Below are 26,583 nucleotides of genomic sequence, written 5' to 3'. Positions count from 1 at the left end.
GAAATAGATTGGAGAAATCATGAAACCATTCCTTTTGACATCATATTTGTCTACCTAGAGAAAAAGACCTTGCTATCATATAGGTAAAAGTCCTCAAACGAATGACTGTATTTTTTGTTGATATAAATTTAGGCTATAGTAAATGTACAGTTAACTGCATAAATATATATATAACATACTTCAGTTTACATATACACAAAACCACTGAAATAAATGGTATAATATCAACAAGTTAAAACGTACAAAATGTGTGTTGCTTTTATAATCTGCATTATGTGACTGAACAAATTACAACCTTCCCATCCACAACACTTTACATACCTAAATAATTATACTCTGTCTTTAACAATATACGCAAATTAGTGAATTTACCTTGTGAAATGTTTGTTACAATATACCTCACACAGTATATAATACATTGTGTATACTATGAACAACATATATTAAAATAAATAGTCTATGGAATGTTACACACAAAAGTGGTATTATCATAACTAATATAGATTGCTCCTTCGAAACATTTGCAACCTTCACAAAACCTTCTCGTTCTTAAATTTGTCCTAAAAACCATATAACATGTGTTTCAACTTCAATATCACATTGAAGCCAATGTTTTATTTTTGCTGTATTGGCAAAATGGTTATTAATTGGTACATTGTATGTTTAATGTATGATATTTTAATGGTTATTAATTGATACATTGTATGTTCAGTGTATGATATTTTAATGGTTATTAATCGATATATTGTATGTTCAGTGTATGATAGTTTAATGGTTATTAATGATATTGTATGTTCAGTGTATGATAATGGTTATTAATTGGTACATCATGTTTTGTATAACATGAGGAATTACCTGTGTAGAACTGTTTGCTGTTTAGTACCTTAAGAAAAACCATGAAAATGAAATGAACTAAATAGAATTCAGATAGAGGAATTTTGTGTGATTATGAAGCACTATGGAAGTTTTCACCCTAAAAATGATGTCTCAGTTTCAAACCATTCATATTTCATATTAAATGAGAAACCTGCAATAAATTTAGATCTAATTCTCTGTCCTGACGTACACCATACAAATGTTTTATGCATGTTAAAAGAATGAAAACTTCAATAAAAAATCAGAATTATCATCTTTCTTTTTCACTGTGGACTGTTCCAGTAAAAGATCTACTCCCCAAGGACTTTAAAACAAATCACTTCCATTCATGGTTTGGTTTCATGCCTATTACTTTCGAGCAAATTGTCAATTTGATTCTACGGTTAGTACCTCTTCACAAAACCTGAAGTCCTCTGGTGGATAGATGTTTTACTGGTCAGGAATAACCTCAGTTGATGATTCCAAATTGTGTTTTAGTTATTTTAGGTACTGCTTTGTTTCAAGGGAAGTAAATCTTCAGTTTTGGAAATTCACATCAACATTTACATCATATAATTTTAATTCCTATTTAGAATCTGGACTTTAACAGCTGAACATTCACAGCTTTCTGATACCGGTGTCAGGACTGGAACAGGTATTTAATGATATTTAAGAGGAATGACTGGTGAAATAAACTTTACTCTTACAAGTGATAAATGAAATTTTCTATGCTCAGACATATCATGTAGTGAGAAATATGTTTTTACCAATTTTTCAGCATCATTGAAAAATACCCCTTCTGATCATAAACTTTTCAAAACTTTCAAGTACCTGGAATTGAAGTTTTAATTTCCAGTTATATGTAAAACAGATGCAGGAAAAACAAAACAAAAAACAAAAAGTAGAAGTATTCGTTTTTTTATTGCACTCCCCTCTTTATTACATTGTCAAACAATGTATTGATGAGAATCATGGGATAGGCATCATTCATAATATGATATTCTACAAGAATATCATCCTCAGATTATAATATCAGGTCTCTGTTAACACCATGTACAAATCCCAGCAAAGTGAACAGTTTTCAGAGGTAATATTGTTACCAGGAAGAGTGATTACAACTCTGACATGAAAATCTGCTCACTCAGAAACGTCTGCTAGCAAGAATCAGTTAAACTAATTTCTCAAACTAGCTTCTTCTGTAGTAATTACAAGAATTTATCTATACATATACAGTGTACCTGTTTAATCTGACAGCCTGTCTATCACAGTAATTCCTGATTACACAGTGTTATCTCTTCTATACAATGGTTGTTTGTATAGAAAGTACTGCTACAGAAAGGGACTGAGAGTCAACACAGAATTCCACTGCATAGAAATGCATATATTTGCATTCTCTAGCATCAGCTTTTCTTTAAATGGACATTAACAGATGATAGTGCATCCACAGCCCACTGTGGGTAGTCAGTGTCCGGATACTGTTTATCAAAGAAGTCCTGTATGAACTGTGGGAATCTGTCTTCTATGATACTGTCTTGTATATTAGTCATCAAGGATAGCTGAAATATGATAGAGGAAAACACATCAATACACACCTTTCAGTACATCAGTATAAATACAGATCTCAAATACATATATGTATATAAACAAGCTTAGTGATTAAACAAAGAAAAAACTTTTACATATAGAACGTTTTATTTTTTCATTTTCATTATTAACTGATAAAATTTCAAGTTTTATTTCACGACAGTAGCTATTTACACTAATTTAATGCAAACATTTGATAATGCTAATGACCGTTAGAAAAACATAATTCAGAAAAAATTGATCCATTGGTAATGACAGAGGACACAATGATAATGCTTCCTATGTTATATTTGTTTTCTCATGATTACTGTAACAAAGTGTACTTTTACCTGGTAAGCTACATTGTGTACAGTAAGTAGTTGGCAGGACACAGTTTCATTAGTTACAATGGTGTGTAGGTAAGCACGAGTGTACTGTCTACAAGTGGAACATCGACACTGGTCATCAATAGGACTGAAATCCTTAGCATATATCTTATTCTTCAGTGACAGATTACCAGTTGGCACTAAAGCATTTCCAAATCTCTGAAACAAGAAAAAAGTGTGTTGGAGTTTTGATAAAACTTATCTGATGGAAGTAAAAAAAAATTCGAAATTAAGAACATCTAAGTCAATTCAATACCACATGATCATTTGAAACCTCAGTTACTGAGAAACAACATTTCTTTTTCTTAAACAACCAAGAATAACCACAAGACATACACTGTATAAATAGTACAGGTTGTAAATTTCATTTACTAAACACTCATCTGTCATACTGAAGGACAAGATGATGAAAATTTACATATTCTGTAACTTCTTAAAATTACAGAAAGAGAAAAGGTTGCTAAAACCTGGAAATCGCTTGCAGCTTCTTTTCAGACAGGGAAAGAACTGATTTCTAGCCAAATTTAACTCTCTCAAACAGGCAGAAGTATGAGGTTTTTTAGTGACAATGGCTTTCTAGACATAACTTTTCATATATTATTTGGCTGAGGCTGAAAATTATCATCAGCTGACTTGATGAAAGAAATAAACCTACATGTACATATGAAATTTCTGTTCACCCTGTACTGCATCAGAAAACAAATTTAAGTTTCTTGATTTTTTTTTTTTAATTCAAGAGCCATAACTCTGGAAAAATACATTAATTGAAACAAAATATAACTTGACTGAGATGTTCTCAGGATATATTTACAAGTCAAATTCAAGTTCAACATTGTCATCAAGAAAATGAGTGGAAACTAATTCTGCAATAAAGTTTTCTAAATTCTATGGCCATAGCTCTATAAAAATAGGTCGGTTGGAACCATATAGAAGCTTCAAAAGCATCATAATACAACTTCATACCACATTTTAGTTCAATACTTCCATTTAGCTCCAAGAATATGAGCAGAAACTGATACTTTCTTGAACTTTTATGTTCAAAAGCCATAATTCTGCAAAAAGTCACAAAATCAACAGTATACTACTATGGACCAAACAAAACCTACTTGTATGTATAAATTTTGAGAAAATTCCACCCAGTAATTCTCAAGAATGAGTGATAACAAACATTCATTGTCAAAATCCAAGACACTGCCATTTTGTTACAGATCAGTCCCTTTATCAAAAGGGCATGACTAAGGACAAAGGGGAATGTTCATAAAAAATTTAGAATATATCCATCCATTATTTCTTCTGAGTCAATGTAAATATCCAAGATGGCTGCCTATTGAACATTTTGGCCCATTTACAACCAGTTAAAAAAAAAAACAATGCACATATTGGGCCAAGGGCAATAATCACATGAAATTAGAGAATGAAAAAGCACTGACAACCTTTCAATGTAAAAATTCCATTGTGGCTGCCTAGCAGCCATTTTTCCTTCTACTGATCAGTCCCAAAATTTAAAAAGCACAACATAGGACCAAGGGGGTACTGGTATCAATTTGAGAAAAAATCCATCAAAAGCTCAGATAAACAGCAATAAAACATTTGTAGTCGAAATCTAAGATGACTGTCTGAAGTCCTTTTTTTCCCTTTGGATCAGTCCTAAAATGGGACAATGCAAAACTAAGGAACAAACATACAAAATTTGAGAATTATTCTTCCAGTTGTTCTCCAGAAATAGAAATAACAAGCTGTTCCTGTCAAAATCAAAGATGGTTGCCTGTAAGCAATTTTGTTTTTCGAATCAGTCCAAAATTGGGACAATGCACAACTAGGTACATATGTGAAAATTATGAAAATGATCTATCCAATGCTTCTCAAGAAATAGTAAAAACAAAGAACTGGTTAAGGACAGAAGGCTGAGGGAAGGCAGATGACAGACACCTGGCAACAGAATCAGACCTTTGACAAAGGGCAATTTGAACAGCACATCATCTGATGATGGTGGACTAAATAAAGAAGAAACAAAGACTTTCCAACAGTTGTGCCAAAAGAAACTTACAGCTGTCCTGGTAGGGAATACACAGTCAAACATGTCACAACCAAGGGCTACACACACCACAAGGTCAACAGCAAACCTGTAGAAATAATTCAGGAGTACAGTTGTAGATATCAAGGATTATTTTTAGAATACATAAAAATCAAGATATCAAAATCAATATATCTAAAGTAAAGAAGTAACATTCTCATGCAGTGCTTAAATTTTTCAAAATGTGTCAAATCAGATTTTTTAATGACAAATTGCTCATTATTCCAAATATAACCATTTTGGAGACATTTGGAATGCTGTTTTATCTATATATTTTAGAAAAAAACCCTTGACTTATTAAAAGAGTATGTCACTATTAAATAATTACTTCTGGGAAAAGTTTCATAAGTTTAGAATTTTGTTGATCAAACACACCACAAAATATATAGAGAAAGGTTATCAAATATGAGAGCCTGAACCAAATTCTGTTACTGCTGGGCAGTAGTATATGTTTACCATACAACACCCACGTAGAGCTCCATCTTCTATTCTGATGATGGCTAGTTTACATGTTTTTGTTTTCTAGTCTAGCTGTCATCAGGACCTATTTTAATGATCGCTAGTCTATTGTGACATGTGTTATACTGTCTCTCATATTGCTGTATAAATGTATGACTAAATTGAATTGTTGACTTCTCATTGCACATGAAAATGTTCCTGAGTGAATAAAAATTCTTGGATTCTTTAAAAAAAAAATGTTACCCCAAACATGTTAACAACACAAAAACTACCAAATCCAGATCAAATGTTGATACTAAAGTTTATGATATAGAACTGTTTTATTTCTGTATTTAAACTTCTAAGCAGTAACATTCTGTACTAAAATCTGTCCATTACTTACCCTACCCCCATCAAGTATCTAGGTTTGTCTTTCGGTAAATATTCTGTGGACAATGTTACCATCCGCCAAAAGTCGTCTTTACTCTCTCCCCCACTCAATCCCCCAATAGCATAACCAGGAACCTCACGCTTCAACAACTCTGCAACAAAAAATCTTCCGGATAATTTAGTGTAGGTGTGAAATTATCTCTGAAATAGATTCAAATCACCCTATGTAGTTAAATAACCCCAAATTTGGACCTCCCTCTACAATAAGATCTCTTGGTCACTGTATACTTTCTGTAATCCTGTAAACTACCTTACAAAGATTCCAGTCCGATCTGATGATATTCCATCAAATGATTTAAAAGAATTATAGTTGGAAGGGCAGACAGTAAATGGCATCCGCTAGACACAGGAAGTATTAACTTGTGTTTGCAAGCTCTGTAGATCATCGCTGAAAATCTAGGTTATAATGCTGAATTTTATGCACAACTGTCATTTGTCCCAAAACATTATAGTGAGTATAAAAGTATATACTGTCATTCTTCATTTGTAGTATCATGTAGCAGATACCATCTTCCTTCAACACATGCTTTATTTCATATTAGCCTTGCGATTCATTTTCTGTATTCTATAGCTATCATTTGTAATACTATACTGAAAGGATAAAGAAACGCAGGGTAATATTTATTCCAATATTTTGAAAACGCGTTTTCCAAATAAAGTGAAATTTTGTGGATTGAGTAATTAGGTCATATTACATCTTGTCATGTATCGAAAATTTAGTCTTGGTACAGTGCGCAGCTCTGGTAAATGGAGGAAGGAAAAAACAAGAATCTCGTGCACCGTGTTGTTCTGGTCTCATGCAGCGTTGGTCAAGTCACTCTTCATTAGTCTTTATACAGACCAACTGCTTCCCTAAAGTTAATTGAGAATTTGATTCGTTTAAGAATGGCACGACTCACAGAAGTTCAGAGGGGTCAGGCCATTCAGATGCTGATGCAAGGACAGCTGCAAAATCAGGTTGCTAGGCACTTTGGTGTTAATGTTTCCACCATAGAACGTCTTGTAAGACGTCTTCGGGAAACTGGGCGATTGGCCGATCGACCTAGGTCAGGACGTCCGTGCGTAACGTCACGACGTCAGGATCGCTATATCGTCGTCTCTCATGTGCGTAATCGGCGCCTTACTGCCGTTGAGAGTGCACTTAATGTTTGTGGAAGTCATGGGCGTCCTATAAGTTCAAAAACTGTAAGGAATCAATTACGAGAAGTTGGTGTAAGAGCACGTCCCCCCTACGTATGTCCATACCTTAACCCTGCTCCACGTCAGCGTCGTATGGCCTGGGTCACTGCACATGCTCCACGACGGTTTCCACTGAGGCAGTGGAGACAAGTTTCCTTCATGGACGAGTCTCGATTCTGTCTTTATCGATCCGACAGCTGTCAACGTGTCTACCGACGTCGTGGTGAACATTTTACAGACACTTGCGTTGTAGAGAGGGATAGGTTTGGGGGCGGTTCAGTAATGGTGTGGGGAGGAATCTCACACAGGTTAAAATCACAAATGGTTGTTATTGATGTCAATTTAACAGCAGCTAAGTATAGAGATGAGATCCTGTGACCCCATGTTATCCCTTTCTTACAGCAGCATAATCTAACCCTCCAGCAGGATAATGCTAGGCCCCATGTAGCAAGGATTTACCAAGTCTTTCTGGCCAACAACAACATTCAACCACTAGATTGGCCGCCATATAGCCCTGATTTGTCCCCGATTGAGCATCTTTGGGACCAGTTGGAAAGACAGGTTCGAAAGCGCCAGCCACCCCCTGCTACTCGAGAGCAGTTGACCAGAGCTCTGATTGAAGAGTGGGACAACATCCCCATAAGACGGTTTAACGCTCTCGTGAACTCTATGACCAGAAGAATAAGGGCCGTGACCACAGCAAATGGCGGACACACAAGATATTGATGACTCAGTTCAATTTCAAAATCCTATGAGTCCATTCAATTTAATCGTTAGTACCTCTAAACCAATTGTCAGATGCAAAATACAGACTTTGGAATTTTTTAAGCTTTAATGTATCTGTAAGTATACAAAATTTCGTTTTAAATGAAGCCCGATATCATACTTAATTTCTGGTTTAAAGTTCACCCTGCGTTTCTTTATCCTTTTAGTATATATAATAGAATGTACATGTAGATCATATACTGATGAAAATCCTTTAAAACTGACATTGCTATCAAGGACGGAAACAGGTGACACTGCTATCTATACATTGTACACTGTACAGAATTGTCAGGGGGACTACTACTAATACTTAATTACACAACATTTAACAGTGTAAATCAGGATAATCTCATAACATCCACAAAAGATATTTCTTGCATCCTTTCATATCTGAACAAGGAGACTCACTGAATATTTTAAACACTTTAATTTGAAAGGCTATAGAATTTCGGTTTCCACCAGGGAGATTCAGTATTCATGATTTCTATATCACCCAGGTAATCAGTATTCTGGATTTCTCTATCACCCAGGAGATCAGTATTCTTGATTTCTCTATCACCCAGGAGATTCAGTATTCTTGATTTCTCTATCACCCAGGAGATTCAGTATTCTTGATTTCTCTATCACTAAGGAGATTCAGTATTCTTGATTTCTCTATCACCCAGGAGATCAGTATTCTTGATTTCTCTATCACCCAGGAGATCAGTATTCTTGATTTCTCTATCACCAAGGAGATCAGTATTCTTGATTTCTCTATCACCCAGGAGATCAGTATTCTTGATTTCTCTATCACCCAGGAGATCAGTATTCTTGATTTCTCTATCACCCAGGAGATCAGTATTCTTGATTTCTCTATCACCCAGGAGATCAGTATTCTTGATTTCTCTTTCACCCAGGAGATTCAGTATTCTTTATTTCTTCATCACTCAGGAGAATCCAACATTTCTTGATCATCCAAGAGGTTCCCTGGATTTCTCCATTACCAAAAATGATTGTCTAACTTTTGCTCATCCAAAAGATTTCTGGGAAATCAAAATTACTCAAGGATTTCACCATCATCCAGCAGAAACTTAAAATTTTGAATGAACAATTTTCCATTTCCCTAAAGTGATTCCCTGGATTTATCTATAACTATACAGCCATATTACAGAAGTATTACCTTGAACACATTTCCTGCGCAGCTCTGGGTACAGTCCTCCCTGCACAATAGGAAAGATGTTCTGGTCGTGTGGTCTCTGATGGGCCTTCAGACATCTATCCAGCCATCTTATGGTTCTGATATAAAACATTAGCAGAAAATGATCAGGATATATGTTTAGCTTTGATTTGTACACTTTCAAAATGATAGCAACAAAAACGTCTCTTTAAAGAAGAGATGACTCTTTGAAATCTTGTCAGTGTAAGAAATCATGAACAAGAGATATCTAAACCACAGAAACTCATTCTAAACACAGTCACAAGGTCAACAGGTCAAACCACAGAAACTCATTCTAAACACAGTCACAAGGTCAACAGGTCAAACCACAGAAACTCATTCTTACACAGTCACAAGGTCAACAGGTCAAACCACAGAAACTCATTCTTACACAGTCACAAGGTCAACAGGTCAAACCACAGAAACTCATTCTTACACAGTCACAAGGTCAACAGGTCAAACCACAGAAACTCATTCTTAAAAAGTCACAAAGTCAACAGGTCAAACCACAGAAACTCATTCTTACACAGTCACAAGGTCAAAAGGTCAAACCACAGAAACCCATTCTTACACAGTTACAAGGTCAACAGGTCAAACCACAGAAACCCATTCTTACACAGTTACAAGGTCAACAGGTCAAACCACAGAAACCCATTCTTACAGTCACAAGGTCAACAGGTCAAACCACAGAAACACATTCTTACACATTCACAAGGTCAACAGGTCAAACCACAGAAACTCATTCTTACACAGTCCCAAAGTCAACAGGTCAAACCACAGAAACTCATTCTTACACAGTCACAAGGTCAACAGGTCAAACCACAGAAACCCATTCTTACACAGCTACAAGGTCACAAGGTCAAACCACAGAAACTCATTCTTACATAGTCACAAGGTCAACAGGTCAAACCACAGAAACTCATTCTTACACAGTCACAAGGTCAACAGGTCAAACCACAGAAACTCATTCTCACAAAGTCACAAGGTCAAACCACAGAAACCCACTCTTATACAGTCACAAGGTCAACAAGTCAAACCACAGAAACTCATTCTTACACAGTCACAAGGTCAACAGGTTACACCACAGAAACTCATTCTTACACAGTCACAAGGTCAACAGGTCAAACCACAGAAACTCATTCTTACAAAGTCACAAGGTCAACAGGTCAAACCACAGAAACTCATTCTTACACAGTCACAAGGTCAACAGGTCAAACCACAGAAACTCATTCTTAAAAAGTCACAAAGTCAACAGGTCAAACCACAGAAACTCATTCTTACACAGTCACAAGGTCAAAAGGTCAAACCACAGAAACCCATTCTTACACAGTTACAAGGTCAACAGGTCAAACCACAGAAACCCATTCTTACACAGTTACAAGGTCACAAGGTCAAACCACAGAAACTCATTCTTACATAGTCACAAGGTCAACAGGTCAAACCACAGAAACTCATTCTTACACAGTCACAAGGTCAACAGGTCAAACCACAGAAACTCATTCTCACAAAGTCACAAGGTCAAACCACAGAAACCCACTCTTATACAGTCACAAGGTCAACAAGTCAAACCACAGAAACTCATTCTTACACAGTCACAAGGTCAACAGGTTAAACCACAGAAACTCATTCTTACACAGTCACAAGGTCAACAGGTCAAACCACAGAAACTCATTCTTACACAGTCACAAGGTCAACAGGTCAAACCACAGAAACTCATTCTTACACAGTCACAAGGTCAACAGGTCAAACCACAGAAACTCATTCTTAAAAAGTCACAAAGTCAACAGGTCAAACCACAGAAACTCATTCTTACACAGTCACAAGGTCAAAAGGTCAAACCACAGAAATCCATTCTTACACAGTTACAAGGTCAACAGGTCAAACCACAGAAACCCATTCTTACACAGTTACAAGGTCAACAGGTCAAACCACAGAAACACATTCTTACAGTCACAAGGTCAACAGGTCAAACCACAGAAACCCATTCTTACACAGTTACAAGGTCAACAGGTCAAACCACAGAAACCCATTCTTACAGTCACAAGGTCAACAGGTCAAACCACAGAAACCCATTCTTACACATTCACAAGGTCAACAGGTCAAACCACAGAAACTCATTCTTACACAGTCCCAAAGTCAACAGGTCAAACCACAGAAACTCATTCTTACACAGTCCCAAAGTCAACAGGTCAAACCACAGAAACTCATTCTTACACAGTCACAAGGTCAACAGGTCAAACCACAGAAACCCATTCTTACACAGTTACAAGGTCACAAGGTCAAACCACAGAAACTCATTCTTACATAGTCACAAGGTCAACAGGTCAAACCACAGAAACTCATTCTTACACAGTCACAAGGTCAACAGGTCAAACCACAGAAACTCATTCTCACAAAGTCACAAGGTCAAACCACAGAAACCCACTCTTATACAGTCACAAGGTCAACAAGTCAAACCACAGAAACTCATTCTTACACAGTCACAAGGTCAACAGGTTAAACCACAGAAACTCATTCTTACACAGTCACAAGGTCAACAGGTCAAACCACAGAAACTCATTCTCACAAAGTCACAAGGTCAAACTACAGAAACCCATTCTTACACAGTCACAAGGTCAACAAGTCAAACCACAGATACTCATTCTTACACAGTCACAAGGTCAACAGGTCAAACTACAGAAACCCATTCTTACACAGTCACAAGGTCAACAGGTCAAATCACAGAAACCCATTCTTACACAGTCACAAGGTCAACAGGTCAAACCACAGGAACCCATTCTTACACAATTACAAGGTCAACAGGTCAAACCACAGAAACCCATTCTTACAAAGTCACAAGGTCAACAGGTCAAACCACAGGAACCCATTCTTACACAATTACAAGGTCAACAGGTCAAACCACAGAAACCCATTCTTACACATTCACAAGGTCAACAGGTCAAACCACAGAAACTCATTCTTACACAGTCCCAAAGTCAACAGGTCAAACCACAGAAACTCATTCTTACACAGTCACAAGGTCAACAGGTCAAACCACAGAAACCCATTCTTACACAGTTACAAGGTCACAAGGTCAAACCACAGAAACTCATTCTTACATAGTCACAAGGTCAACAGGTCAAACCACAGAAACTCATTCTTACACAGTCACAAGGTCAACAGGTCAAATCACAGAAACTCATTCTCACAAAGTCACAAGGTCAAACCACAGAAACCCACTCTTATACAGTCACAAGGTCAACAAGTCAAACCACAGAAACTCATTCTTACACAGTCACAAGGTCAACAGGTTAAACCACAGAAACTCATTCTTACACAGTCACAAGGTCAACAGGTCAAACCACAGAAACTCATTCTCACAAAGTCACAAGGTCAAACTACAGAAACCCATTCTTACACAGTCACAAGGTCAACAAGTCAAACCACAGATACTCATTCTTACACAGTCACAAGGTCAACAGGTCAAACTACAGAAACCCATTCTTACACAATTACAAGGTCAACAGGTCAAATCACAGAAACCCATTCTTACACAGTCACAAGGTCAACAGGTCAAACCACAGGAACCCATTCTTACACAATTACAAGGTCAACAGGTCAAATCACAGAAACCCATTCTTACAAAGTCACAAGGTCAACAGGTCAAACCACAGGAACCCATTCTTACACAATTACAAGGTCAACAGGTCAAACCACAGAAACCCATTCTAAACACAGTCACAAGGTCAACAAGTCAAACCACAGAAACTCATTCTTACACAGTCACAAAGTCACAAGGTCAAACCACAGAAACCCATTCTTATACAGTCACAAAGTCACAAGATCAAACCACAGAAACCCATTCTTACACAGTCACTAGGTCAACAAGTCAAACCACAGAAACTCATTCTTACAGTCACAAAGTCAACAGGTCAAACCACAGAAACTCATTCTTACACAGTCACAAGGTCAAACCACAGAAACTCATTCTTACACAGTCACAAGGTCAACAGGTCAAACCACAGAAACTCATTCTTATACAGTCACCAGGTCAACAGCTCATCAAATGTAACCAAACTTAGAGATGTTGATATGGTTACTATGGATACCTGTACATTGCCTCCTCCACCCTGGGCCCAGTCACACAACTGTGGACAACATCATCCAATTGCATAATTATATCAGCACCTATAAACCACAAACATTAACTTAAGGTCTTACTTCATCTTATTCACTGGTTTTAAAATTGAATTCATTTTCATTAATATTTTTATCTGTGTATTCAATCTCTTTTTTCATCACTATTTCAAGTTATTCAAAATACTAAAAAGTAAGGTAATTCCTTAAAATACCAGCATTGATCATCTATTTTTTGAACCCATGTCAAAGCTGCAGTCACAATATTCCCATTCTGATTTCAAAGTATTTTTTATGAAGAGAAGTGTGTATTCACTAAATTGTGTTTACTAAGTTTAATATACCACCCCAAGGAATATTCTTCACATTGCCAAATAAGACAATCATTAAAAATTTCACTCCTGAACACCTTACCTCTTACCTGATCTTATTTGGCAATATAATTCCATCCACATTTATTCTAGTTTCAGCAGAACTACTGGTACTACTTTACCATTACTCTATTAAAACTCTAAATCCCTACTTTTAGGAAATGGTTAAATATGAATGTTGACTCCATAAATACATATCCTTATATAACTTTATATGTTACTATAACATAAATATGAATATACTTGTCTGATAATTTACCTTTTCAAAAATATAAGTTTTGGTACCAATTATACCAATACCTGGTGCATGTACAACTATCAATTTCTAATAACAAATACTTGTACTCATTAACCTTGGGAAGTTCGTAATATATTGACAAAACTTACCAATAGCGTTTTGTATTCTTATAGACATTTCAGGGGTGAGCATCATCTCCGAGTCATCATGTGGAGACTGAAACTTCACTCCCTCTTCTGTTATCTCAGCTAACTTCAGCAGCGACACCATCTGGAACCCTCCACTGTCCTGACAACAACCATTTAAAATTTAAATGTATCACATGAATTTATAATATATTCGAATACCCACTTACCCGGTAGGTTATTCAATAGTAAGTAAGTGGATCAATTTTCACACAAAGTAAGAGCCTGTCTTCTTGCAGGACCTACAGTAGAAACTCTTGGCATTTCATGTGAAGTGCTAGTGACATGGGTGGACTCTTCGTGAGGCATGCATGAGTTAATTGAAATAGCAGTTTGATATAAGAATTTTTGAATCACACTGTGAATTCTAAAATATATTGCATTAAGAATTAGAAAACAATGCATTTTTCTATGTAAACATAAACTATTGATGAACTTCAAACATAAACTTAATTTACAATCAGTTACCGTCAGTAAACATCTGTTCCACTTCATGAAATTGTGTAGACCTCCAGCTTTCTCCAACAATTCCGGACCCTAAAACATTATTACATATTGAAGAATATATAGAAATTTTTCAAGTATCATGTCCACATCAAGATTTTGATTTTACTACTTTACTACAGTACTAACAACAAATAGTCATTCTTAAATAACATCAACCTTTTTAGATATTGGTCTTGGGATGATAATGTTCATGGAAATGGTAACAACAAGTCAAAATTTCAAGAGGGAGAACAAGCTCAAATTTGTTAGAAATCTGAGGAAGGAAATATCTGGACACAAGGGAAAAAATTGTGTAATAAACAAATGGCAATAACTCTTCACAAAATTATATAATTACTAGTATGACATGATGTCATTAAGGAAAACTAAATTTCATGTAGAGATTATAAAATCTTTCATGTTTCTGAGAAATTGGACTGGATTATGGTAGCTAGCTAACTTATAATCATTTCAATTTGTACCCACCCACTCATACCCATAGAAATTGATGAACTCATACCAATTTTTGGCGATCCTGTATCTATCATTTTTCATCAATTAATAAAAAAGATAGTTTTTACTTTGCACTGTGTTTTATTGTTACTTTTTAATGTTATATGTTTAATATGTAGTACTGTGTTGAGACACAAAGCATAGCAAACATATTAATGCATGAAAAAGTTATTGGGATAATGAATCTGTCTTTTCTATCAGGAATCATTTCAGATGATTGATGTCAAAATCTTAACTAATAAAAACAAAGTACTTTCGTGTTGTACACATGAAACCATGTTACCAATGATGTTGTGAGTGTAGCATATACACTTATTGTTTGAAACGATTGATGTCAGAATCTGAAATAATTAAAACAAAGTATTCTTTTCTAAAGGGTTAGATTTAACTTTCCATTATTTGGTTATTTTTCCTCAAATGACCTATATTTTTTGGTAAACTTCTTTTTATAACAAAACCTATTTCAAGAAAGTTACTTTTCATCTGTAAGTCTACAACTCTCTAGTTAAATCAAATCAGAAATGAGTCATCAAAAGTGACAATTTTAAAATCCTCATTTTTCCAGATCAAGTTGTGCATATTTGAACTTTCGTAGCCAAAAAATTGTAAGAAGGTGTGGCATATTATTCATTTTGATTTTCATTCACGATCGAATCAATGGATTGATTAGTTATTTCATCAAATCTTGAAGGGTGTTTGACACTGAAAATTGTGTATTAAGAAAAAACACAAATTTGCTAAAGAATTACATACTCATATTATTTTATGGTGAATATTTTTTAATCAGGATTATTTTATTCTTTCTGGAAGTGTTACATATTACAACTACTTAAATTATCCAGGTTTGAGGTCATGCAACATGATCCACAGCATTCTCAATATGATCACTTTTGTTCTCTTCACCCTTGAACTTTTCTTTCTTTTTTGGGGCTTAACATTCATGTTCTAGTTATAACCGAGCCTAGGACACCTGCACCACTGAAACATGTGATGGCAAAATTAACCATCGATTTCTCAATGTGTTGCATTTTGAGGTGTCATCATCGACCTTTCTCTCAGTACTCTTTTAATATCTGGGGAACAATTTGTTCACATCAAGTTCAAATTAATGACAAGATCTCTGTTCCAATTAGAGTATGGGCCCATATATAATTTTATTGATTTTGAACCACTATGGTAAAATATTTTGAAGTTGGTGAAATATATTTTTAACGGAATACTATATGACAATAAGATTCTGAGATTTTAATCTACAGAAAAGTGAAGAAAAATCCCCTAACATCTCCAAATATAAGCCCAATGCCACTAAACATGTGCATGTTAACAAATATCGTACCGGTCTGTTGCCTAGATGATAGGTATTTCCCAACATTATTTTACAGTCTAGTTCTTCGAGCTGTTCCGGAACAAGACCTTTAAGAGTACCCTGAGTTCCAACAGGCATAAACACGGGCGTGTCAACTTCAAAATGAGGTAACCTTAACTTGGTTGCTCTTGCTTTTGTAGTTTTACATTCTGCTAATATCCGAAGTGACAGAGCATGTGCTCCTTTGGAAGCCATATTTTTTGGGATTCCCTTTTAAGCCAATGAAATTTGGCGAAACATATTCGTTTTGGCACCTTGTTTACACATCACAAATATCAACAAATCACATAGCTTTTAACAAAACGATGCGGCATTCGCGCATGCGCAGGTCTTGCAGTCACATTTTCCAGCATGGATGTCGAAAGTGCAACGGATTCGCCAGACGTTTCTCCTTTGGGTGGAGATTCTGCAATGCAATGGAAATCGATTTCTATTACACATGTGGAATATCCAAAAGGTGACCTATTCACCAATTCTCAGTTGCTATCTATAGTACTTCATCTTTCTATTTTGTTAGCATATTTCTTCGGGGCTCCCGCGATGCATAGCCCGAAGTCGATCTGCTTTTAGTGTGATCTCAAAAACTGAATATACGTCAAGCGCACACTAAATCAAAGTGTAATTTGTGGTTCACATCAATTATGGTGGTGTAAAAGATAAACATTTTAGTTCACTGAAGAAGCCGTATTTGCACAATAACAAAACTATATGCCAACATGGAGAAGTTTTGGGATACACAGACACTTGTATCTGGAATGTAATTAAACCGAGTAAAAAGTCCACAGTCAACTGCATATTATACGATAAAATGTTTAGCGGACGGTGGGCATTTGATCGAGTTGTTTATATTCCAGATACCTGGGCATATGGCTTATCACTTGTTCATTACAGCCAAGGTCATTTTGAGGCGGTCCCTATGTAGGAGGTGGTAGCTACCTCTATATGCATCGCGGGGTCCCACGTATGCAATTAATCACAATTGAGGTTAAGTACCATGCCTTAAGATGCAGGATACCACAAGATGGCATGTGATCTTGTTTCCATAGAAAGAAACAAAGCAACCAGGTATTTGCAATGGGATCACAAACCACACACCTCAGATCTTTGGAGGTTAATAAGTGCAGTGCTCTTGGCACCATCTTAGCTATCATACCTATTGAAATGTGTGCATGTACTGTATTTTGAATAGTGGTAGTATCTGCAGAACAAATCTTTTAAAATTTTAGAACCATTAGACTATAATGGTTGTCAACAAAATATATTTATATGATGAAGGATATTATATACTTTGCTGGCTAAAGTGGTTTGTGTCTTTTTGTACAAATCCAACCAGCAAATCCAGACCAAAGATGTTTAGTTTTTACATATGAAAAGAAAACCAGGCATAAACAAACATGCTTGTGCAATTTGAATGCCAATGTTAACAACTGTTTAAGTCCATGGGGGACTTCGTGGGGTAAGATATAATGTACATTATAGATTTTAGGATTAAGTGAAGCTTTCAAGATTGATTTCTATTTAAAGTGTTTCCATCTGTACCTCCCAGGTCCCTATATGTATGTACCTGATGCATATGTATCAGTGTAACAAAAACACATTTCTGTCAGGTGTAGCTGATCTGAATCAAATTAGCTAGATTACCCAGTGTTCTGCTAGCTGAGCCATAGAAGCAGACTCTAACAGCTGATCGAGAGAAGCCGTTTTTGACTCTTAAATACAATTCAATGCAAATTTAAGGGACTTGCTTTTCTGAAATATTTAGGTGATTTCAAAGAAGTTCTTTCAAATCATCAATCTAACAGTTTACTTGTTTTCCTATTAAGATGCAAAAAAACTGTGATATTTTTGCTGAATATTGGATTAAGCCACCCTGGCTATAATTTGTTAAGTGATTTGAATTTATTGGATCTAATTGATTTGTTTTATTAATTACCTCATAAATTTGATTTTCAGGTGACTTGATTGGATTTTTCCTCGCCTGGGTCAGTCTACTGCCATTCTGTATCATAGTGGGGTTTATAACCTTGATAATATTTAGGCGGGACCTTCACACTGTAAGTACTGAAAGTATAACATACACATCATCATCATGTTGGCTGCAGATATTTTTGCAGGATTTTTACAGGCAAATCCACAGCACCTTTTCCAAAACATTTCAAGCCCCATTACTAAGTGATACATTATTAGGGTTCTCTAAATCCTTTGTGTATAGGAAAAAAACATGTGTCAATGAGAACTCCATTACCTGAGTTCCGAAAAACAGGAAGGTCTTGTTTTATCACTTGCAATGCTGAAGGCTGACTTCGAAATAAATAGGGTTAGAATATCAAGGCTTTAATAATTGGAAAAAGAAATATCCTGAAAAAGATGAGATGCAATCGGCACATTTGATAAAATTTGGATTTGGATATTGACTGAAAGAGTAACAATGGAGCTACTGATCAGTATCAAGTTAACAAACCTTTAAGTGTAAAATTGAAGTTGTCTCCCTTTTTATGTTAATGAACAGTAAGATCAATTTCAAATTTATCAAAAATATGAACTAAATGTACTTGTTGCAGTTTATACACTAAATATTTGCTTTATAATGTTGAATCTGTTACATGATAATATATTCAAGATCTCAACTATTTTGTGCAAAAAAGGCATGCCCACAGAACAAAATACAAAGATATTTTTGAAAGTTTTTCTGTGTTTTGATTGAAAAATTATATTTATCATTTCCTTTCATGTAAATATGAAAATCTGTTGAAATAAAGAGGAAAGTCTTATCGAAATAAAGATTTCTCAAGTGATTTCAGACATCAACATCGTTTCTGAAACTGGATGTCAAATTTGGCCAATTTTAAGTAAATTTGGAGAAATCAAAACAAGCCATGAAGAATGATAGTATACTTATTGCAATATATCAAATACGTCTAAAAAAAACCTTCTCTTTCCAAACTATTGAATAGTCCTTGTCATGTAAATTTTTTTACTATATTTGATACTTATTTAGCTCCATTTTTTGTTTTGATTTCAGATTTCTTATTTTGCTGGTTTACTGCTGAATGAAGTTATAAATTGGCTATTGAAACACCTAATACAAGCTCCACGCCCCATCAGACGTAAGCAGTTTGATATGGAAATAGAGTTTAAATAAAGTTAATTTACTGTCAATAAAACAGCTGATGTGATTATATAGGATAATCACTTCATTGACTAAGTAGAAAATTATATAAAAAAAATAAGAAGAAATTACTAATGAGGCTTAATAGAGGAAGCAGCTCTGTGGTGATGATTGTACAAAAGAAGAGATAAGTGAATAGCATCTTTCAACACAAATTTAAAATCTGATAACGTAGATACAAGGAATGAATTAAACTACATCATACAGCTGATTCATCCTTGTAGGATTCATCAGTGATGCCAAGGGTCAAACGTTGGAAACTTAGGAGGCAACTTAGGAAAACAAAAAATAGAAAGAAGTGTACAAAAAAATCGAAAGAAGTGTCAAAAACCAGATTGGAAGGTGCACTCACGTCATAATTCAATGAATATTGAAACTTGCTTATATATTTGTTAATTTCAGGTTTTCACTTTCAGCTAACTATTGTTTTAGCATACATGTAAAACTATCACTATTTGTTTGGTTGTCTGTAAATTTACATTTTTGTTATCGGTTTTCAGATCGTCAGCTTTACACAGAGTATGGAATGCCATCAAGCCATGCTCAGTTTTCCTGGTTTTTCTCCACATACATGATTCTATTTTTATTTCTTAGGTAAGTGAACTGAATTTACGTTCTTATTATGGTACCAGTATAGTCAAAAAGGTATTTCTGAATTTACCGCTAGATTTTCAATCAACAGAATCTGATACCATCACCAAAATTTGAATTACAGCCTATTGTCACAGTCTTTTGAACTAAATATTACTACCAATTATTACCTTTCTGATTGGTCAAAAAAAAAAGTAAATGAGTTTACCATATTACCAAGAAGCAGTCATGTGCTATAAATATGCTGTTTTTCAAAAGGGTGTCATGCATGCATATGATCGCTCTAAGACAAACATGTATTATACTTATCAAACATATCTGTGATGTTGGCAGATACATGTCAGCTTCATCAGGGTATATGAGACATGTACTGGGTAGAAAACAATGAAATTAAGACTTTGAAGTTAAAGTTATTTATTTCGAAATGTAAAATATTGAAAAGCAACATTAATTTAAAGTTTTAATGTTGCTATGGGTTCAATATCCAATACCACTGATCTCCTGTTTTGGAACTTGAAATTATTTCAGTAAAATGTTTATTTTACACAAAGTTCACTTAACTGGATGTAAAGTGTATTCAGAATTTCATATTTTTCTGTTGTTAACCATTTTCTGTACAAGTGTTTGGTTGTTTTGCATGTGATAGATTACATCTTACATTTGAAATTACAAATACATATATTATCAACATGTGTACCCTTTCAGTAATTTCAGTACTTCAATTTTTTTTTTTGTCTTTTCAGAATTTATAAAAATTATAACTTGATAGATGATATATGGAAATACTGTGTCAGTGCAATATGTGTCACAGCATCTTCTATTATTTTATATAGCAGGTAAGTAACAATGTGTGCTATGATCATTTTCTGAATAAGAAAACTATTTTTGAAGTCTTGAATATCATATGTAAACTATTATGTTAAAGTAAAAACATGATCACAGTTGTTTGGTTGATTTTGTTAATCAATTCATGACAGTGTTTTTTACAACAGACATTACTTTTGTTCAAGGGTTTATTTAGGATACCACACATTTGGGCAAGTGTCCTGTGGAGCTCTGCTTGGTATATTTTTTGGAGCAGCATGGTTTTGTATTGTCTATGTTGTATTAACTCCATTCTTCCCAATCTTGGCCTCAAGGTAAGAATAAGTGATGTTGATGCCAATAAAATCCTATTATAAAATTATATATCCTGATAATTTTCTTAAAGTGGGTAAACTTGATTCTGTTGATGGTTGCTGTTGTTTCACTGTGTTATGATATACCTGTAGAGAGCGCAAACCCAACACATGAAATAATCACTGGAATAACGTTTGCCATGCAGCATTAGATTCAGCTTCTGTGGGTTACATTGAGAGTATACAAGTGTTGGAATTTGTAGTAGTAGTAGTAAATTTGTAGATTTTTTTGGTGAGTCCAGAGCACCATTTCCATAATTTTGTTGAGTCCAGTAACAAAAAGGTAAGGAGGTTCTAAAATTTGAGTGAATCCCACTGAAAGATATGAAACATTTGAGTTTAAAAAAAGGAAGTAATAGTGTTATTTTAGTATAAAATACTGACACTGTATTAATAGGTATGTTTTCTGAGTCATCATGAACATGCCTTTTGATAGAGCACAAGCGTAATCCATTTCACCATCAACCTAATATCAGAAAACACATCTCCAAACAAAATACTAAAATTAATGTACAGCTTTGTGTGTTTCAGCCCTATAGGTGAATTTTTGATGCTTAGAGACTCAACATTGATACCCCATGTCATGTGGTTTGAGTATACTTCTTCCAGGACAGAGGCAAGGTGAGAATTTGTTCTGAGGATGTACTCTTAATAATTAAATTATTTGGATTGGTTTATCATGGTCATCATTTATAATAAACTTAAAATGAAATTTTGAGATTTAGTTTACTAACAGCTGTTTAAGAGTAAATAAAATGTATTAAATGATGTGAAAGGAATATTTATAATGAATGTTAGTAAGGATTTAAGTTATTTTAACATTTTTTATGTTACTAAGTAGAGGGAGATAACTTCATCATATGAAGATTGTTAAAAAGAACATTACATAAAGACTATTACTATGCCTGCCTTTCACAGGAATTCCTTAAAATAAATTTGAGCCATAATTTGTTCAGACTTTTCCAAAATTTGAACAACTACCAAACGAAAATATATTTAACCTTTCACAAAAACATAAGTTGTAAGATGATCTATTAGAAGTGGAACTGAGCAGTCTTTGTAGACTTGTGGATTATATGCCACTGTAGTCCCTAGAATCTATACAAAGCAATACTTAATTCAATGTTTGAAATGTTTACATATATTTGTAAATTTTTAGAGACATAAATATTTTTCCGACAGGGGCAGACAGAGAAAGTCCAGGAAGTCTCAATGACTGGGCCGTCATTAGGTGTACTAGGTCAGCATGTATAGAGTGATCATCAGAATCCTACCAGCTACCCTGATGATAATAATGCTCCAGAGTTAAGCTTCATGGAAATGTTTGACTTCATGCAGACCAATTTCAAGTTCAGGGTTTACATGAGACTGACTTTGCTTGTCTTGTGTCATCAATATTATGATCCTCGACCATAAATATACCCATGACTACAGGTCTTATATTGTTTACTCATCATGGTAAATTCATGTCTATGGAAGGTCAAAGTCACACGTCCATACCACATTGGGTTTTAATTTAAGATAAATGTGTAAAGGTGGTGGTTACAATTTATGAGTAGGGTTGTAACCAATGTGTAACCAAAGAATTATGTATGTAATGAATGAAGTCAATTTGAATGATTTGACATTTTCTTTATAAAAAGTGGAGATGTTTAAATTGACCCAAGGTTTATGTAAAATAGTATATAAATGTTACATTATTAAAGTATTGTTACTTGATGAGATTGAATAGAAATAAATTATTTGGCTTGATTGTTTATTTTGCTAATGATTGATGAATTAGTTTGTTGTTTTTTCTAATCATGTCTGATTAGTTTGAGGTATATATATATTGTTAAATCTTAAGTGGATTTTGCTGACTGTTATTGGTTGGTATTTTTTTTTAACTCTTTATTTTAAGATTATAGATATAATTATTTTTATAGATAAATATTATTTATGTCAACAGGAAAGGGCAATTGTATTTTATATACATGATATTGCCGAAGACCATATTGTTTTGTGTTGTATATCTTTGTGTAATCATTTACAACTGTTCAACAGTAACTTAACGGTTTTGTATTGTGCTGGATGTGTGCTTCACTAATTCATGCTGTATGTCATAAGACCCTCTCTGTCAAAGTCTAGGCTAAATTAAACATAATGATAGCATTTCTTATCCTCTGAAGAGACAATTTAGTCTACTAACACCTTTAAAAGCCGTGAGGTACCAAAAGTATGCATGTCACCTTCATATTATTTTATAGCGGTTTTAATCATTATAATGGAACTTTTAACCAAATCTGGGATAGCACAGCATTTTGGCGTTCCAGGAGATATAGTATGTTACATAACTTACTTGTAACTTTGCATTGTTATACTAACAATATTTGAGTAAGCTATGTTTTGGTGTATTGATTTTAACTTGGAATAACATGCACACTTGTGGATCAGAGTACGCAAACAACTGTGCATAAGCAGTAATTTATACATTTTGTATTTATGTAATGTATATCTACAGGATAGGGGTTTTTAGATGTTGGGTTAAAAATGCCAAGAAAGGTGAGAGAGGACTTGATTATCAAAAATTGATTGTCCCTTTCTAAGTTGACTATTACCATCATCATGTTAAAATGAGGTACCAGATAATAGCATGATGAAATATTTGTTTCAAGTCATTTTCTACAAAATGTATTCTTTAATAATCTTGCAAATTAATATTACAGTTGTTTGAAATTTGAGCATTTGCAGAACATAGAAATGACTACATTTGTACATACTGAAGAAGTTGGAATTGTTCCTAAACGCTCTCAGCCCTTTAATTTACAAACACTTGCTTTATACTGGGACTTGTTTGTTTATTTGGACAAAAAAGTTTGTTGGCACTTTAACAATGCATTCACCAATTAGACAGTTGGTCGAGCTTGTCAAACTGATAAACACACCAGGAATTTAAATACAGTCTCAAAATGACACATAAAATGAATTACAAAGGGGAATAACTATGGTGCAAAATGCCCTTTTCTAAGTATATGTTTGCTAGTCCTTCATAAATGTGTAAATACTTTAAAATGCAGCTGCATGGTGGTATTTATCCTCACAATTTTAACTTCCTTGGTGATACTGTTTACTTTTAACTGAATATTAACTTTCATAGTTTTCCCACTTTTTGAATGTAGTGCTATATGACATGTGTTTTGAAATGTCTAAGCATTGGTACTTCATCCACTTAGCATTAGAATCACTTAACCAAAAACTAAATTTATGGCATGGTAAATTCTAATGATGTATTGCTTTAGAAATATTTTTTGAAGAATTACAATGATCTTCATACTTGAAAATATGATGTTTAGATATTTTAATATTTTCAATTACAGTTTTAACCAAAGTGTAATATTTACATGGAATTTACTCACAAATTAAAGACTTAGGTTCGTGAATACAGACACATTGTATTTCCTAACAGTGACAACAAACTAAATAAAATGTCAGATATGTATTTGGATGATGTGATAAATTTACAGAATGGTTGTCTTTCTTATGTTAATAATAGCTGCAGCTTTGTGTTTCTATTGACTTTATGGAAAAGAACTTTTGATTGTTATAAACATGTCTGTAGTAATTCTTATTGAGAGTGAAAATTGATTTTCATTTTATATTCTGATTTAACCATATGGAAAAAAAAAATATTTGAACATGATATATAAAATGAAGTCTCTGAAAATATGGACTTGTGATGGGAGATAACTCTGGAAACTTAATACTGAGTTTGCTGATAACCCTACCGATGTATTGAAAGATCACTGGAGAAATATGGGAATATTATTGCTTGTTTCTTCCCATACATTTTATCCCAATGTGTAAAGCATTGTCATGGCATTATCATTTTGCAATAAAAGATATAATATTTAGGATCATATTTATGTACCATTAGAACTTGTTATATGTAATTCCCTCATACACCATAGTCATGTATTTCTCATTTGGTGAAAGAGAATTAATTAGTCTTAAATGTAGTTACCTTTTTTTCCATGGTGAATGTTTTGATGTATTAAGGTTGTTGGGTTATGATTATGCAGTACAGACATACTGTATTATTATTCTGTTGATTCACTTATTGATTGTACTGTAATGGGCCGTCCAGCTTCTGTCATTTTAATCAACTGCTGTTGCTCAAGTTTCTTGATTACATGTTAATTTGAATATTGATTCTTTTTGTATTATGTAACTGTTCCCTGCTTACTAAAACTGTTTCTACAGGCCAGGAATACATGTACTTCATTGTATCGTAAGTTATACAAATGAAATCTTGAAACATTTTCTTGTTTAAGAAATTAAACTCTCTCTTTTAATAATATCAAAAAGGATTTTAACAGGTTGAAAAGAGAAAAACTTTTTTTGAAGAAAAAAATGGAAAGCATAAAGTAAAAGTTGGACAAGATTGATTTGTAAGTTCAATTTATTTAAAACATGAATTTACAGTACATTGAAGTCTTGGCTAGATGTAAGGTCCTTCCTGAGTATTTCAGATGGTAGACTTTTCTTAGTTTCCTGCATTTTCAGACTGCTTTGATTGTTTTAGTATTTCATGTCTAAAAAAATAAATTGGATTCACCTGAATATTATTAAGACATTTCATACTGTGATCGAACTTCCACTTGAGTTTTCAGCCTGTTATAAAAGTTTTTGGGTCATTATCAGCCTGACCACCAGGACACTATCAAAGTGTCAAGAGTTGGAACTAGGTGACAAGATAAGAACAGTAACATGTCGTAGACTTTGCATAAACTTTTCTTTTGAAGTAACAGCTATGTTTCTCCGCTTCACATCATTCTTTTTTTTCCTTGACAGTAATTTGTCCAGTGTTGGTGAAATTTTGGAATACACACCTTCCTTGATTTAGTTTATCTTAATTCACACCACATATACAGTAAAACGCAACTATCTTTCTGAAGCAGTGAAAAACATCAACTTTTTGCTTTGTATTCAAATAAATTGGTAATTAAGTGACCATTGTTAAGTGAGTCAGATGTTAATGTATTGTATAAACTGTTTAATAATTCATAATACAAACCTTAGACACATCACCATAAATACATTTGTTTCATCTTGTTATATGCATGAAAGATGGTGTTTTTTTTGGTTATATATATATATTTGGTGGTGATGTAAAAAAAATGCTGCACAATACCTGCTTGAGATTTTGCTGAACTACAGGAATACCCTAGTGTGAATCCATCACCTGTCCATTAGTCAGTCCAGCATCAACTTTTTCCTCTTCTTCTCAAACCAAAATGAAAAGGACCAGGGTGCTAACATTGAGCATGTTGCATACTGGGATGAAAAACTAGCAAATAAGTGACCTTGGCCAACTGTCAAGGTCACAGGGGTCAGATGTGATGAAATCTCCAAACTTCTACTTAACAATAAAACATCTTGGGTACTTATATCAGTTTTGTAGTATTGCTACAAAGTTTGTTCAAACG

The 26,583-nt window shown here is 34.3% G+C and overlaps 3 protein-coding genes across 3 annotated transcripts; 2 read left to right on the top strand and 1 right to left on the bottom strand.

The window, feature by feature from the left end:
* Window positions 1-1,774: 1,774 nt before the first annotated feature.
* On the bottom strand, window positions 1,775-16,375 carry LOC132551779 (queuine tRNA-ribosyltransferase catalytic subunit 1-like). Its single transcript, XM_060215923.1, has 9 exons — window positions 16,151-16,375; window positions 14,284-14,352; window positions 13,780-13,918; window positions 12,994-13,072; window positions 8,870-8,985; window positions 5,720-5,858; window positions 4,852-4,927; window positions 2,769-2,963; window positions 1,775-2,411 (listed from the first exon to the last, which is right to left on the bottom strand). Exons 1-9 carry the CDS (start codon window positions 16,373-16,375, stop codon window positions 2,256-2,258), a joined length of 1,194 nt encoding a protein of 397 aa, XP_060071906.1. The 3' UTR covers window positions 1,775-2,255.
* On the top strand, window positions 9,052-12,966 carry LOC132551786 (probable serine/threonine-protein kinase kinX). The gene is made up of 6 exons (XM_060215929.1): window positions 9,052-9,057; window positions 9,346-9,540; window positions 10,101-10,295; window positions 10,633-10,862; window positions 11,431-12,006; window positions 12,225-12,966. Exons 1-6 carry the CDS (start codon window positions 9,052-9,054, stop codon window positions 12,964-12,966), a joined length of 1,944 nt encoding a protein of 647 aa, XP_060071912.1.
* Window positions 16,376-16,531: 156 nt separating the features above from the next.
* Window positions 16,532-22,891, top strand: LOC132551797 (dolichyldiphosphatase 1-like). The gene is made up of 8 exons (XM_060215940.1): window positions 16,532-16,642; window positions 18,139-18,234; window positions 19,203-19,287; window positions 19,850-19,943; window positions 20,684-20,776; window positions 20,951-21,079; window positions 21,650-21,739; window positions 22,301-22,891. Exons 1-8 carry the CDS (start codon window positions 16,532-16,534, stop codon window positions 22,332-22,334), a joined length of 732 nt encoding a protein of 243 aa, XP_060071923.1. The 3' UTR covers window positions 22,335-22,891.
* Window positions 22,892-26,583: the final 3,692 nt, after the last annotated feature.

The sequence above is a fragment of the Ylistrum balloti genome, unplaced genomic scaffold (assembly GCF_031769215.1).
Source record: "Ylistrum balloti isolate Yb309-2 unplaced genomic scaffold, AGI_CSIRO_Ybal_v1 Utg370214, whole genome shotgun sequence".
In the NCBI taxonomy this organism is placed as follows: Eukaryota; Metazoa; Mollusca; class Bivalvia; order Pectinida; family Pectinidae; genus Ylistrum; species Ylistrum balloti.
The sequence above is the reverse complement of the archived record's forward strand: the minus strand, read 5'-3'. Positions and strand labels throughout refer to the sequence as shown.